The sequence below is a fragment of the Malurus melanocephalus genome, unplaced genomic scaffold, assembly GCF_030028575.1.
Source record: "Malurus melanocephalus ecotype Western Australia unplaced genomic scaffold, MMel_1.1 scaffold_476, whole genome shotgun sequence".
Lineage (NCBI taxonomy): Eukaryota > Metazoa > Chordata > Aves > Passeriformes > Maluridae > Malurus > Malurus melanocephalus.
The window spans coordinates 302478-319075 of NW_026623708.1; the positions used below are offsets into that span (position 1 = coordinate 302478).

At 35.9% G+C, this 16598-nt stretch overlaps 1 protein-coding gene across 1 annotated transcript in view; it reads left to right on the forward strand.

The window, feature by feature from the left end:
- The window catches only part of MAN1A2 (mannosidase alpha class 1A member 2), a 119016-nt gene that overhangs the window by 40084 nt on the left and 62334 nt on the right, over positions 1–16598 (forward strand). The window contains exons 3-4 of the mRNA XM_057380899.1: positions 95–191; positions 14880–14998. Coding sequence (XP_057236882.1) covers positions 95–191; positions 14880–14998 — 216 coding nt within the window. The remainder of the gene's footprint in view (positions 1–94; positions 192–14879; positions 14999–16598) is intronic.

The following is a 16598-nucleotide window of genomic DNA, read 5'->3' on the forward strand; positions in this document are numbered from 1 at the left end:
TGAAAGATGAAGTCTCAAATAAGGAGTAAAATACTGTATTCATAGAGAGTCATTTTACAAGGTAATCAAGTCCTATTTTTTTCCCATTTCTTAGATGATGAAGCATGCCTGGGACAATTACAGGCAATATGGATGGGGACATAATGAGCTCAAACCAATTGCCCGGAAAGGACATTCCACCAACATATTTGGTAGGTTATATTTTCTGGTTTGTTTTTTTTAATATTTCTGTCCATGTGTCCTCTTTGAAAGTCTACCCAAACTTTCTAGCAAACGCTTGTTTTAATAAAAATCTTTTGAAGTGTGGGTTACAGRAATGTATTATTTTTGTGGTATTTCACTGAATTGCTTTATTAACCTATGTTTTTGGGACTAATATGCTCTTGTTGAAAGGCTGATGTATTTACATGGACTGATGTTTTGTGTGTGTGTGTATAAATGAGAGTCCTAATGCAGTGATGGTTATTTTTTGGATTTTGAGATGCRATGAATATAAATGTGGGTTCAGTGTTTTTTTTTTGTTTGTTTTATTTTGTTTTTTTGGGTTTTTTTTCAAAAAACACCTCAACTAGTCTAGGTCTTTATGTTTAATTCCATGAGAATTGTGGAACAGTTTGATTTTGGAGGCAATCTTTTAAAGATGATCCAGTCTAACCCTCCTTTCCCCCATGGGCAGGGACACCTTGCACCAGAGCARGTTGCTCAGAGCCCCTGCAGCCCAGWGTCAAAAATAYCTTGGATATTTTGTTACCTTCTTCRTAGGCACTTWATTTTCACTAGGAAAATCTCTTCTGMAGCTTACTGTGATTTAGTTTTATGTTATGACTAATTGATGGCTTTCCTTTATATTTTTTTCCAGCTGATGAAATTGGATTTGACAGGAAAAATCTTTAATGTTCACCTGTATGATCATGTAGTCTTTGCTACTGAGTTTACTTGCAATTCTGTTGCTTAATTTGCCATGTATAATTTTAGATTAGCCTTGGTTTGTAACCCAGACTCTAGGAAGTAAGTTGTTTTTCTTCATATGGCAGGAAAACATTKGTATAAGATTTGTTTTAATGTGACATGATGTTTTGAAGCAGTTATGAACTGTAATTTCACTGTAGTCTTTCCATTCCTCCTCTGCTTACTTCTGACATGTCTGTTAATGAGTCTGAAGGACTTCTGTATTTTTTTCCCCTTGGAATGATTTTTCTTTGGAATGGTTATTTTTAAAAATTTTGGCATTGCTTTCTGRAAGAAATTGCAGGCTTTGTCCATGTTAAAGTTTCTGCTCCTCTYGTTCCAGCTGTCTCTAACAGCCAATTCCCTACATATTTGTCCTTTTAAAATCCAGATGCTATTTTRTGCCATTTAGTTTTTAGCTAAATCATGTCATGATTGCTCTATTCAAGGCTGTTTCTTATGAAAATTTTTTTCTGAAATACGTAATCTTCAGTATATATCAAGACCAAAATAGAATGAGCTATTGTTCATTTGGTTGGTGGTTGATGGAGGGTGTATATATGTGGAAATTGGTCTTTGTGCCAAGGACTGTCTAGGCTGTAATGTTATTCCCAGCTCTTTACCAATCTCTATTCCCCCTAATGACACAATTCCCAGCAGAATTTGCCTTTATAGAAGCATTACTTAATTTTTTTTGAAACCTCATGCTAGTTTTAATAAAAAGATGCTCAGCAAAATCTGTTTTTATTATTCATCTCAAAGCTGATTTGATCCAAACTATTTCCAGCCATTACTGCAGTTTGCTGTAGTTCCATTTCAATTCCCAGCACATCTCTGAGATCCTGCAAGGAGATGCTATCACTGGTTGATTCATTCAACCCYTTTGCATGAATCTTTGAGAAATCAGATTTGCTGATAACTCCCAAGTGAGGTTAAACACGATTCCATTTAGAAGACAAATAAGTCATTAGTCTTCCCTGTTGGACTCTGCTTTTGTCCAAAGCACTGTGTTTCTATATCTATGCCAAGGAGAACACCAAAGTTTTTAACAGAGAAAGGAGGTGAGCTGCACTGCTCTTACATATCTTAGTTTTAAGTAATTAAAAACATAAGAAAGGATAAACTTTATAAACATTAAAACAAGATCCTCTGTGCCTCACTGAAGCAAGCCAGCAAGAATGTTTATGGACTGCTCAATTATTAGTTTGACTTTTATAACAAAACATGCTAGGGTTGCTTTAGTTGGCCTGCAACAAGAAATTCCAGTCTTTTTGAGGTGTCTGRCTGTAAATTGTAAAGGAGAGTCTGCTAAAAATACTTTCAAACTGTATAGTCAGGCAGTAGTTATCWTGAATAATACCTCTTCAACATTTGCAGTGTGGTACTACTTTGGAAAGTGTGACTGGTAATGGGTGAGCTTTGAAAGATATTTACATTTAGATGATATATGAAACACATCTTTATAGGTTCTCTGTTGGTGRAACAAAGTGATAACTGCTTTTGAAAAGGCTGGTGTTTCTTCCTACCCTATAAGATGAAATATAAAAGTCAAGGAGAAAGTGCAGGAGGGAGGCGTAAATTTTCTTTCCAGTTTAAATTTTTATTTGCAGCTCTGCTGAAGGTTGTAGCAGCTAAGCTAAAAAAAAACCCAAAAACTTGCCCTTTTTTCTTGGACTGCTTAAATTGTTGAAAAAATTTGATGACAGGCACAGGGTGTTGTTGCAGAGGAGGGGTTTGTGTGGGATCTGGGTCAAGTTCTCATTAGAACACAAAGGTTGAAGATCAAAGTCTGGTGGAAAATGATGCATGTGAGATAATGAGCAAGCATGACAAACCCTGAGCTTGCTTCAGAAGAGTTTCTGGGTTTAGCACAAACCACAGTAATTGATAGTATTGTCTTCTGCAATGAAATCTGATTTGATTTGCTTTTGAGGATGAGGGAAACCATCTGAAATGTGCTGTTTGATTTGTCTCTGGAATTACTTGGTGACCTGTAGGTGAACATCTCATGAAAACACAATTAAAATTACTCAGTCCAGATATGCTTCAGAGTTTTAAACTACTMCTACTTTTCCTCCAGTATCATATGAACTAATTACTGCAGCACAAGTTGTAAGGATACTTTATTGTGAGTTAAATTTTGTAGTTAGTACTAGTTAGTTTGTGTCAGTCTTCAATCTCTATTTTTCTCAAACAATGTTTATTTGAGAACCTGAATTACTTTAAGGAAAAGRATAAATAAAATAGATAATCCTGGGGCAATTTGGAACATTGTTCTCAGCAAAACTAGAAATTGTGGGCTGTCACCTCACCTGATGCTTTCTGAAATGAAAGTTACACAATTTTTCTTGTTTTAGGGATGTTTTTTTGGTTTGTTTTGCTAAATTTAACTATCTATAAATAAAGTGAAGATATGCAGTTTGTCAAGTAATCAGGACATGGCTAAGTACTGATACAATCCTTGCAAAATTGAAAAAATCCCCTTTTACTAGGAGTGCATTTCTAAACCTTGTATTTGGATGTATTCTGTTTAGAGATGAGCTGCTTGACATGAAGATTATATGATAATATATATATCCATAAACAGTTGTATGTCTAAATATGTTTTGAAGGGTGTGGAAGGATCTTWATAATGATAAGCAGTTTTGAAGTTGTAAACTCTTGCATTCAGACATGCACAAAGGTTTAATAAAGTCATTATTTTGTATTTTGTTCACGCTAGAACTGTCTCATGCATTRATAGGGCTTTCATGCCTCTCTTGTTCTCTCATCTCACGTGCCATGGAAAGAGTCAATTTAATCTGAGCTGCTGCCAACTCTCTCTTGGGATATTCTAAAAGGGAGGAGAGCATTGTCAATGAAATCACATTGTGGTTGCATTTGTGTTACCTGTTAGTGATGCCCTACAGGTGATGATGTCACCCACCCCAAACTTTCTCCCACCCAACTCTCTGTTATTTCCATATTTTGGTGCTCTGAGCTGTCCTTGGATTCAGGCTCAGAGAGGGATTGTTTTGTCTAAAGATAAGAAAATGGTGGTTTTTAGTGCTGTACTAGAGAAGTACAAGAATACAGATGCATGAAAATACAGAAACAAAAAATCCTAAGGCATCACTAGAACCACAAAACTGCAGTGCAGTGCCTTATCCCTTCCCTAAAACTTGACCAAATAAATCTGTCCTTTCTTTTATGATGACAAATTTTTGCCTGGCACATTAAGTGTCATTGTGAGCAAAATACATCCGAGGGAATACCTGAAGGATTCAGGTGGGGTGCTGAATATTCTTTAATTTAACCAGTGGATTATTTGATGTGTATTCCACAGCCAGCTCAGCTTTTGCTGYCACTGCTGAACCAATGTGACACTGGGGAAAGCTGCTGAGCTGCCTGCCTGGTGTGCAGCAGTGTAGGGAGCAAATTGTGYTGCTGAGCAATGGAGATCTGACAGTGCATTTCTCCCCAGGAGCAGGAGCAGCAAAGCTCCCAAAGAAAATGCATCTGTCAGACTGCAAAGATGTGAAGCTTTGGCAAGAAAGAGCTGAGTCAGGCACAAGAGAATGCTTTTGCAGTGACAAATACAGAATATCTTGGGAGRTTTCTTTGTCTGCTTTGTGTGTCCTGAAAATGAGAGGTGGAATATTCCTTGTAAGCRCTACGAGAAAATGTTATTTTTTTATTATTATTTACTGTTGGAGATATTAATTAGTTTATTAGATATTTTTGTTACCTGTTCTTGTAGCATTTGGAAGGCTGCCTGAGCTGCTCTGACACTATCATCTGCTGTCACCTGATTAGTTGTAACTTTTTTGTGAAGTTCATATTAACTAAGTGTCAAGGGTGTCTGATTTTGTAAGCCTTTTGTTTTCTGGTTTGTTGGTTTTTTTTTTGTTTTTTTTTTGTTTTTTTTTAGCTGGCAAAATACCTGCAAAAATTTATAAACAGTATGGAGACAAACATTTTTATCAAAAAGAAAGTAGATGATGCATTTTAAAGAATTAGGGATGACCTTTTGAAAATATTTCTGAAAAATTCTGGTGTCTTCTCACTGTAGTATCCTGATGAAAAGACTGATGGGAAACACAGCTTCTGCTCAACATCCTTTTTCTGTGCATGTGTTCAGCCTCTGAATCCATGYAGAGGATAAATGAGCACAAAAAAGGAATATGAGGAATATGTGTAAATAAAAATGTTCATGACTATGACTATGTTATCTTGATGGAAAAAAAACTCCTTAGTGAGCAGTAGTTCTTATCTTTAAACTGTATGTGCACAAGTAATCTACTCATTATTCCCTCTTTCTGTGGCAAATGAAAATGGAAAGAAAATCCATTCATGCTAACTAGTAAAGAGAGGTAATTTCACAATGCAAATTTCAGCCTAATCTCTGTATTTCAGGTTCAAGTCAATTTTAAAATAAATGGAAATGGTGTTAGGACAGACCTGTGCATCTGTGTCCTCTGCAAACTCAGTAATGAGTAACTACAGTGAGATAATGTTGAGTATTATATGTACATTGAATGTGGTTTTTTTTGACCAGTAACACAAATTTTGGGAAGATAAAATCTTAARAAAGAGCATAACTCTTGAGTTGCTGGCTTTATTTGAAACCAGAGCAGTGTTCTAATATCACAAGACAAGTTCCTTCAGGTCAGATGGAAGATCAAACATGATTGTTACTCAGTCTTCAAAAATTTCTCACAGCAGGTACCTGGGGAAGACATGCAAGAGCAGGAAAAGCTTACAGTGAGTTCATCTCAGAATGCTCCAAATCCTTATAGAAGTTTGTGTACTGTTAGTACTTCTGTGGTCAGAGGCAATAAGTTTTATTTAATCACTTCTAGTTGGGGGGTTTGGGGTTTTTTTTGTTTTTTTGGGGTTTTTTGTTGTTTTTTGGGGTTTTTTTTGGTTTTTTGGGTTTTTTTTTGTTTGTTTGTTTTTTGTTTTTTGTTTTTTTTTTAATTTTGTCCAAACTGCTTTGTAATCTGGGCAACCTTAAGAACAACATAACCCATTAAGAGTGGTTCCACAGTTTGATTTGATATTTTGTAGAAAACTTCTTAGTTTTGAAGTCTGTTTGCTGTGCTGGGTGAGTGTTTTTTGTGTTGGAAAACACCAACCATTGCCATTCACTTTGCCATTTGTGAGTTTGTAGAACTGMATATGTCCTCAGTAGTTTTGCATGGAGAATCTTGGCCTGTTAACTTCTCATATGTACATTTTTTCATACCTAATATATTATTACCATCTGTATCTTTTTCAAGGTGTGGTTTTGGGGTTTTTTTTTTTTGGTCTTTGAGAGGAAGACTAAAACTTTGTTCCATTTTCACTTTTATTTGGTGCTTCTTAATAATTGTGTTTTCTGTCTTTTAGGCTCTTTATTGAGTCTACAAACACAGTACAGGGTGTAGCTTTTCTGCAGTATCATTCCTTTTGGAAATCCTCATCCACTGTATCCAATGATATATTTCATAAATCTAATGCCATCAATATGTTCAGATTATTTCACATGTAAGCTTTTAGCTGAGCAATCATCCGTTCAGATGCCACTGGTGGTTTTACCTCACTCTGATGGTTGTTTACATTTAGCCCATTTCCTATCTTTTAAGCCATTATTCATCTGCATGAGAACAATCATCTTTTACCCTGTGGCAGGACATTTTCTGAAGAGCTTTTTTTAAGGGGTGGTAGCACATCCCTTCTATGTTTTYTGTCCATATGCAAGTTCACTTCTTAAAAAAAAACCTCAACATTGATGCAAAGACTAATCTTCCTCTACAAAATTCTTGACTTTTCCTCACTTTATCTCATTTAAAGCTGTCTTCTGATTGATGCTGCCAATTGGGCAAATGGAGATTTGTTAACACTGCAGTGTATATCATCCTTATTCAGAATATGGTTGTTCTCTGAAAGTTGGAAATTTGTGCAGACAGGATCCAATCTGGCTGTGTGTTCCCTCTGAAGTGTTTTACAGCACTGGTCCCATAGATAAAAACAACTGCTTAGCTCAGAATGTTTTTGGAATGTCAGTGATATTTCATCAAACTGTCACAAGTGTGCTTTTGCATTTTAGGAAGCTGCACCACCAGCAGCTGCTGTTTTCTTTTTAATAATATAATATTCCTGCTGAATTCTTCTCACACAGTTTGTGTAAAACACATTCAGGCCAGTCATACTTGCTGTTTTTTTAAGTGTTTCTGAAGCAATTACGTTCAATCCTATTCAGAAAATTGAAAATTCTGCTTTAACCAGAAAATCCTGCAAAGCAAACAAACAAAAGTTGCACAAATGCAAAGTGGAATGAGATAAACACACCTCCTTTCTGTAACCTGCATAGTGTAATAGTGAAGTAAATGTTTGCATGAAATTGTAATAAAGAAATTAAATCAGCTAGAGTTCAGGGCTGAGGTTCAGAATTTTGATTTTTTCCAGTAGCATTCTCTCCTGTTCTCTTATAAACCAGATGGTTTGCTCTGAAGAAAAAAGAATGTTTCCTGTTGGAAATCTTTGGGCTTAACATTTGYTTTGATTTGTGAATTATTTAGGTTGTGGGAATGCTCTTCATGAATTAAAACTTTTTTCCTATCATTTGGAATTTAGAGCAGAGGGTGTAATAAGGAAATGAAGTTAAGCCTATGCAGTCTTGTTTTGGACTGTGTTAAATATGAACAAGCATGACAGCTGAGTCAGAATTAGCACACTGAGCTCAAAACTTGGAGAAGTGGCCCAAGCTTTTATCTGAAAATAGAAAAGTTGATGTGCCATGATGGTTCTTAAATGGGGAGGCTCTTTGATATGCTTTTCCTCCTGCCCTAGCTGCCAGAGTAGTTTAGCTTGCAATTATCAGGGAGAGATTGTATCTTGTCCTGCAAGATCAGAACTTTGCTTGCTTCATATATCAGGTCACACAACTATACTTGAGCCCAGATAACATCTTGTTCTTTTATTTACTSTCAAATATTAATCTTACTTTGCTTGCCACTGTGTTTAACTGATTGCTGCCAGTGTTTATTTTCTTCATACTTGTAGACCATTGTTCACAGCACTTTTCTCTTCAGTCTTCCACTTCTGTTTTTTCAAAATGGATTTGCTTCAAATTGTCTTCTTCTGTATTTTTGGGTGGTTTTGATTGACTGCTTCATATGTACAGCAGATTTGCCATCATCATTTACTTCTCACACACTATTCTTGCTTCCTTTCTGTTACACTTCCATGCCTCCTTTGTACTCAGTGCCATTTCCTCTCCCTCTTTCCTTTCCTGCTCTGAAATTCATCCCAACCTTTCTCTCCTGATTCTTTTATTTATGACCAGGTCTTAACCTTCCACCAGCTCAGATCATAGTTCCAGCATTAATCTTTATTATGGTCAGCACACAGTTTTCTCCTGTGTCCAGTTAATTCAGTTTTCTCTTTGTGCTTAAAATAACAAAAAATATGGAGAAAATAGGATAGAAATGTAGAAAATTGAAATAGTTTGAGGACACTCAACCATTCAACTCTTGCTTGCATAAATTTTGAATTAATTTGAAGGGCTGTGTAAAATTTTTGTTRGGGAGCAAAGTAAAGCAATGGTGCGAAGAGCAGACAAAGAAGAAGGTTTATTTTAGATTCTTAGACAAAGTTTTAAAATTTGGGTATTAGGAACATAGGTATTTAAGCAGCAGTTCGTTGATTAATAACAAATACCAGCCAGTCCAGTTTTTAATAGGTTCAAAGTATTCTAAAATACAATTCAGTGTTCTATTCCCATTACTTCCTCAGTTATGAAATTAAGGAGAGCATTACAATTGATTGTTTAATGTTATTTATATGCTAAAGTACTCTATTGTCTGGTACAAAACATTAAGACCTCCTTTTCATCTTGTCTATTATCAGCARTTTAACAGAACTAAGCAATCAACATGCTTAGCTTTTTGTTCTGCTTTTTTAATTGTCTAAAATGTTAAAGGCAGTTGGTTTYTTCATGGATACTTACAGGCTTATTCATTGCGTTTTATGACTGAGCTGAAATAATACTCTGCAGTTTTGTATGAAATGTATAGTTTCATTGACTAATTTTGAARCACTTGTTTTCTCAGTGAAATTAAACTCTCTTGTTGAAAAGTTTAATTAATTTTCTTAAATGTTATCTTGTTCCTYGTGAGTCATTAAGATATTTTGTAAGTGGTATGCTTCAGTAGTGGCAGCTTTATTGCCAGAGCCTCATTAGAGATACAGAAAACTGTTGATAATTGTTTGCTTTTAATTTTCATGTTACATATTTTCCTACCACGTCTGTAATTGTCACATCAAGTCTTGTTGCTACAGTTTGAAAACTTGAATTATTTGAATCTTTTGGAGTAGAAATTGGTATTTTTTCTAATATATAAAGCAGTCTTGCCTAATCTGTATTTTTCAGCCATTATGAAGCTTGGCAGACAGGAATGTTAATAACAAGAATATTTATTCTCTTTAAGATTGTAATAACTCTGTATTTAATGTCAGGCTGAGTTTATCAAGGAAGCATTTTCACTCAGTTGCTGGGGATTAAAACAGCTGCCTATGTGAAAAATAACTAAAACTTTTAGGTGAGAGAATATGTATTTCTCCTTGGGGAGGCTTTGCATCTCCTCTTTTGGTTTTTAGAATCACTGTGGTGGGATAGGATCTGCTCTGTATTTGTGTACCCCAGTGGATGAGCTGCTCTGTCAGAAATGCTGGGCCAGTCTGAAACTGAGGTCACCTGCTTTAGTGGAAATTTGTCTTGGAAATTAAGGTAAATTAAGGTCTCAGAAATTAAGGTAAATTATCCCACGAGGCTTTGGTTCTCCCTCTACCCCTGAGTCAATACAGAGGTAATCAAGCATGTTCTGGCCCAGCAGGAGTGGGTTCTGCATCCATGAAATGATGTTTTTTTCAGGGCCCTGAAAAAAAACAACTGAATGTGAGACTGGCTGAGACCAACACTATTTCTGGCCCATGAGGTCTTTTTGTATCTTGTGGTTCTGTCATTTGGTGTGATCATCCCACTGCCATGGGAAGCTATTTTGAGAATGAAAGCCATTTTCTTGCATCTAAATTTCTGGTCTTTGCATGTAACTAAGTGTAAATTCCAACTTTCTATTCTTCAGGAAGATCAGTCGGCTTTCTAGAGTATAAAATAACTTCTTTCCATTGCAGGGATGTCTTAACACAGAGATTCTTGCTCTTTGTGTCATGTAGAGACAGTTTTCTTCAATAACAGCCCAACTGTATCCAACTGCTTGTTCTTTCTCAGTCATTTCTTCAAAATGGAGCTGCTGCTGATGTCTGCAGGCTGTCCTTGTCAATGAGAGGAAGATTTTTATTAGATTCCTGTGTGATTTTGTCACCTGTTTAGGGAGTACTAAAACCCTGCCTTGACTGTATGATGGACTGATGAGCATCCTGCTTTTGGACAAGTCATCTGCTGTCTTTTCKGAGGAATAATAAAATGCTTCCTTTTCAGTCACTGCTGAAGTTACAAGAGTAGGAATGATTATATTTCCCTATTATACCTATTTATATGATTTCCTTGGAAGCAGAGTGGCCTCTGTAGTTTTCCACTCAAGCTGGTTTCCTTGACTTCATAGCAGCATTGTACATTTTGGTAATGAGAGATCCATTTGAGTGGGCTGGATTTCATTTAGRTTTATTATTCCTCTAGCTGGTCTCTGGGTAGATGCCAAGTGTGTTGTAAGATACTCACACACKTGTGACACAGAAGTGTTGGAGCACAGGCAGAGACAAAAAGGGTAAGAATGAAATTCCCTCTCCAGCCTTGTGCCTTCCCCTGATTTATTCACTGTGGGTGTGCAGGGGGGTGGGAAAGAGAAAGCCTTGATGAAAAAAAAGAAAGCAAGAACTGCTCAGCAATAGTCAAAATTCTGGTGCTTTTCCAGCTCTGGTTTAGTCACACATGCAAAYCCCACAGCACCATGAAGAAAATGAACTCACCCCCATGCAGACTTAGTACCTGTGCTCAGTGCTCCACTCTAGACAATGAAAGCCCCCATGGAAATGTTTTTCAGGAGAAATAATGAGATCTGTGTGAGGTGTGTACATGTTGAAGTGAGGAGGAGAGAGGGTGACATGTTAAATAATCAGAGTTTCCATGAAGCACGTATTTGATTACCTTTCAGTTTAGTGCATGACTTCAGTTTGCTGGTGCAGTTTTWATCTGTCATCTTGTTCTTATTTAATTTATCTGTGTCTCATATCTTCAGTCTTTTCTGTTCATAATTGATCTATGCTTATTCRCATATTTTCTCTTGTACCTCACTGCTTATATTCTCTTCTGCTTCACATAATAAATACACTGAACAACCCTGAGCTGATATCAGACTTTCTAAATCTCTACATTTTTTCTTATGGCATAGTGAAAATAGGCTGTTTATTTTCATCCTATTCTTTTTGTTGTGGAACACTTGACAGTGACCTGTCTCCCTTGTACTTTGATATTCTCTTGTGAGAGTTTCAAATGGTACTAATAARCCAGTTCTTCATCTAGTGCTTTGGCATACTGAAAGAATTCTAGATAAGAAGACCATTTTTCTCTTAGAGGCCCTGATATTTGCACTTAGTCATATGATTTGCTAGAAATTTCAAACTGTAGATTTATTTGGTGTCAAGTGAAAGAATTATTTGGCTTATCTTGGGAAGCTGAAGTCTACCTAACTACAAATCTCTAGAACCATTTTGCAGTCCTTTGGAATAATACTCTTGCTTAATGAGAGTGTGCACGATTTTAATAGTTCAGCTATTTCACTGCTAAATTCTTTCCATTAGCTCATGATGGATGTTCTGTTTTATTTAGAAGAATGAACATTGCATTCATTAGGCAAACTTCATTAAATTTGSAGCTCAATCAACTAGAACTATAATAATATGGAGAGGAAACTTCCTAATCTGACGTTTGTAAAACTGAGCCTTTTTGGAATTGGTTTTTATCTTATGCAACATGAATAGCTGAGCTTTTGTATTGAACAGAGGCAGACCCTGGGAGGAGTGCCTTCAGCTATCAGAAGTGTTATTTTCTATTATAGTTTAATTGTTTTATAGCATTTTCCCACCACAATCAGACATCTGCTCCCTCTGTATCTGGAGCAATAATAGACTGGTTGAGGTGGTAGCAAAAAGTGTATGCTTCTCTAAACTGTTATCTCATTATTTAGGGTTACTTTATGGCTCYTCAAATGGCACCTTCTGCAGTTTAATTCCAGGAAGGTTATCCCCTTGTCCTTTAAAGCAAAATTTATGGATCTTGGCATGATTATGAAAGRAAAAAAAATGAACATCCTCTATTATGAATGGAAAATCAGTTCTTTTTGTGACTTTGGATGCATGGTTTCTATCAGCATCAGTAAGGGGAAGTACCATTGCCTATCTATTTCTGCTTTACCTATAGCATCACATATGAGTAATGTAGGCYAGTGATTGGAACACTTCCTTTTCTTCTTTTTTTAATTTTCAGTYCATGCATTGCTGGTGGTGCAGCACATTTTAAGATGAAGACAGCTATTACAATATCACTGCCTGTTTCGGTCAATCTAGAGATACAGAAGAATTCAATGGAAACTCTTATTTAAGAATAAATTAAGAATGATATATTTTCCACCTAGTCCTTGAAGAAGGAAACTGAGAGCAATTAATAATTTTACTCTCTAACCAAACATAGTGTTGCCCACAAATGGTTTTAAGTTGCAGGATTGGTCAGCCAAGGTGTTACATGTGTATTGTCCTCAGTGCTGGATTATGTCCAGCTCTGCCCTCTGTTCTTTTAGGCACAGTACTTCTGAGTGTAAATTCTGCATTTTGGACTTTTCTCCTCAATGCCCACGAGGAGGGAATTAGTTTGCTTCCTGCTGCCTGATTGACACTAAAGGAAGAAGAGTGGATTGACAATCTGTTGMAAAATATTGACTTGTCATCTCTTGGCCTTTTGAAAATGTGTTCAGCCAAAAGGGTTTAAAGATGCAAAGAGTGTTCCTCTGAGTCTTTCTCACGGAAGAAGTACTTATGTGTAGAGAAAGAATAACAACCCCAAATTTGGTTGAAGTAACCTGCTTATATRAAAAAAGGAAAACAAATAATTTATAAAGGTTGGAATATGAATGCTAACCTTAGGAGAGCGTGATAAAATTTAAAAGGTTGTTTAAATTTGTATTTTTAGAAACTATTGCAAGAGGAACTTTCACAATTTCCCAAGATTTTTGTATCCCTATTTGTTCAACCACTTTCTGTATTTGAAAGTTTTACCCATGTGGTGTAAATAAAGGAGCAGAAATTACTTTGAGCGTGTGATGGAAGCTGTATAACACCTTCAACTTTATGTTAATAAATACTTTGTCAGCTGGTATTGAAGGTAGTTCTTGTGCCATGRTTTTATTTGCATATTTTTGAAGCGATAAATTAGATAACTGTCACATTATGCTCGTGAGAAGGTGCTAAGTTAAGTGCTGTGCTCAAAGGAACCTCTGCTYCAGCACAAGCAGTGAAATTTGTCATCTGGCTGAAGGTGTTAAACCTTGTAGTGAATTCATTTCCTGAGAGTTATAGGCATGGCTGGTGGACAGTTTGTCAAAGGATATGTCTTTTAATTAATCTTGCAAAGGGTGTCCTGATCTGTATTTAAATTTTCTTAACACCACCAACTTTAGRATAACCATACCTAATTGACATTGATTAAAACCAATGAAGTTATTCTTTAAGAAATTAGTTGGTAGTTACTTTGTCATGGATACGGTTGTGTTTAATTTTTATTATCTAGGGAGAGAAGACCCTGAAAATGGAATTAATTAATAAATGTCTCTGTCAGTCATTTAGGTGTGTGAAGGAAACACAGTAGGGATGATGATGGCTTCATTCAGTTCCTGTTACACTTGAGGGGACAGAAAATAGCTCCAACCATGTGAAAGTCAGAAATGGATGAAYAGAAACTACCAAGTGGGAACACTGTGCTGTAGAGATTCCATTATGGGTAGAAAGCACATTAAAAAACTCTAAATTCACTTGTTAGAACACTRCCATCATTAAATTGTTAATCATAGTTATTAGATCATAGACCATTAAATCATGGTTTATAGATTACAGTATAAACAGTGAAATTTGGCTKGCTTCAATTTCTTAGTRCRCAGGWAGTTTTSTACACTCCATATAAASAGATTTCCCGTGGTAATTTTTGCTTTCCTGTAGAAACAAAGATSTCCTGAGRGTGTGGGGACAMCCTGGGGACACCATGGCMSAGTCACTCATCAATCAGCTCCAAATTGCTGCTCTTTCAACTGAATGGCATTTTAGCTTAAAGCACCATTGATTTTTATTTGGCTTTCAGTTCAGTTCTCCACTCCAAGTGGTGACAGTTGAGAAATCCATTAGAGCTCCTCGTGAGGGTCCCTGGGGACACCAAGGGGAACATTTTGGGATTGTGGCTTTGGCAGTCACTTCCCTGCTCATCAGCCCGTGCTTTGCAATCATTAGGTAGCATCCATAATTGCAAAACTTTRAATATTTCAGAAGTAAATGTTGGGAAGTGCAATGATTGCTTTATCTTTCATATATTTTTTTTTTTTGGTAATGCTTCTGTCCTAGAATTCCTTGTATCTTTTTGAAGCTGAATGTCTTTCTATCCTTTGGATTTTTGTGGTTGGTTTTTTTGTGTCAAAGTACAGTTGCTCAAGTACAAGTAGGAAAGCAGATAAGAAGGGCTCTTTTTTCTATCTTAGTTATTCTTTTTTCCCCAGAAGCCAAACTGTGCCAGAGGATTGATACTTGGAAAGAGGAGTGGGAATGAACCTGATAATTCCATGCTCATTTTGATTATTCTTTGTGCTGACACCTTTGTAGTAACTTTGCTACTGCTTGGGTTGTTTTCTGTGATGTTTAAGAAAAACGTTGGAATAGTCACTTGAAACAGAAATCCTTCTTTTTCCACCTAGGAAACTCACAAATGGGTGCTACCATAGTMGATGCATTGGATACTCTTTATATCATGGGCCTTCACGATGAATTCAGAGAAGGACAAGAATGGATTGACAAAAATCTTGATTTCAGTGTGGTGAGTAGAGCCTTCCATAATATTTCTGTAGTAATTTTCATGGTGTACATCTTGGGGGAAGATAGAAGAGGTTTTTTCAGATGAAACTTAAATGTGCCAGATACAAACTTGAGTGACATTCTATTGTATCTATTTATTTTGAAAAAAAAAAGAATATATCCCAACCCTTTCACACTTCTTTTGTATTTTCAAAGTGCAAATTATAATTGGATAATGGAAGAAAAGGGAAGTGTTTTGTGAAAAAAAACAACCAAGCCTCAGAAATGAAGACAAAAAGATGAGGTTTCACTGGCTGATAATAGTTGCAAATAACTGAGCTATGGAAGGCAATTTTCCTCCAAATTACGGTGTATAAATTACTTAAGAATASAGTAGCTTTTCTTCTGTGTCCTTAAGAGTTTTCACAGAAAAAATGCTGCCTGAATTCTTGAATTTTCCTACGGGCTCTGAATCTTATCACAAGAATTTCCATTTGGTCATAGAGCATCTGACATTCTTCATGTGTGCAGAGTTTGGAAGCATTAAATGGAAGAAATGGCTCTATTTTAGTCTTATTGATTAGTGTTCTTAGTACTAGCTTTGGGACTGTCACAGACTCTGTGATGGTATTTGTATTTCAATCCTTGGATTTGCCCTATGATTCCAAAAATAATTTTTCATTCAGTAAATGCACATAATGAAATGTAGCTGTACACAGAATTCAGCAAATGCTTACTGTTGTTTCTATATTTTACCCTACTTTTCAAAAATTATTTGTTTGGGCTTTTTCCCTTTGATTTATACCTCGACTGTCTGGCAAACATCAAAGAAATTTTACTCTGCTTTTTTCAGTTAGTACCAGTTAATTATTCAGTCTAAAACTGAAGATCCTAAATATATCAGAGACAGTGTAGACATAATGATACCATTATGAGGTGARCTAAATTGCTTCCATAACTTTTGTCTGATCTAAGGCAATTTCAATATAAATTTGCAATATTAATCTAGGATTTGGATGGAAGGAATTTACATGACCCTCTGGGSTTCAATTACATCTTCCTATGTATCAAAAACCATTTCTGAAGGTTAATGAGTTGTCTTGTGTATRCACCAAACTTGAGTAATTTCCTTATATGGCTTGGCATTTATAAATAAATACATAAATTTGTTCCTCTTGGATTATTTTTCTGGGAAATGGAAATCATTAATTTAACTTTACTCTGTGCCATTGCATGTGTGATTCATGACTTTAATGGGTATTAAGCAGAATCATGGTGCATTGGTGTTACTTTTCTAGTATTTCTATGTGAAAAGAGAAAGCCTTTTATTAAAAACATTTTGGGAGTATTTCAAACTTTTTGACTTCTAATCAGTGCTGTTGGAGGAAATCTTTATTCACATAATCTTCCTAAAATATGTAATACATGCAAAACACATTTAGTGTGATCCAGTCACTGCAGGTTCCATAGAAATGGAATGAAAGGAAAGACATTTCATCTGTGTGCACATTGGTCAGTTGTAGTGACTTTTCTGGATAAAGGGAAAAATCTTGTCTACCTCAAAATTTCCTAAAAATGACATTTCTGTGTCTAACAGGTTGCAGAGAAGTTTATGGGGTAGA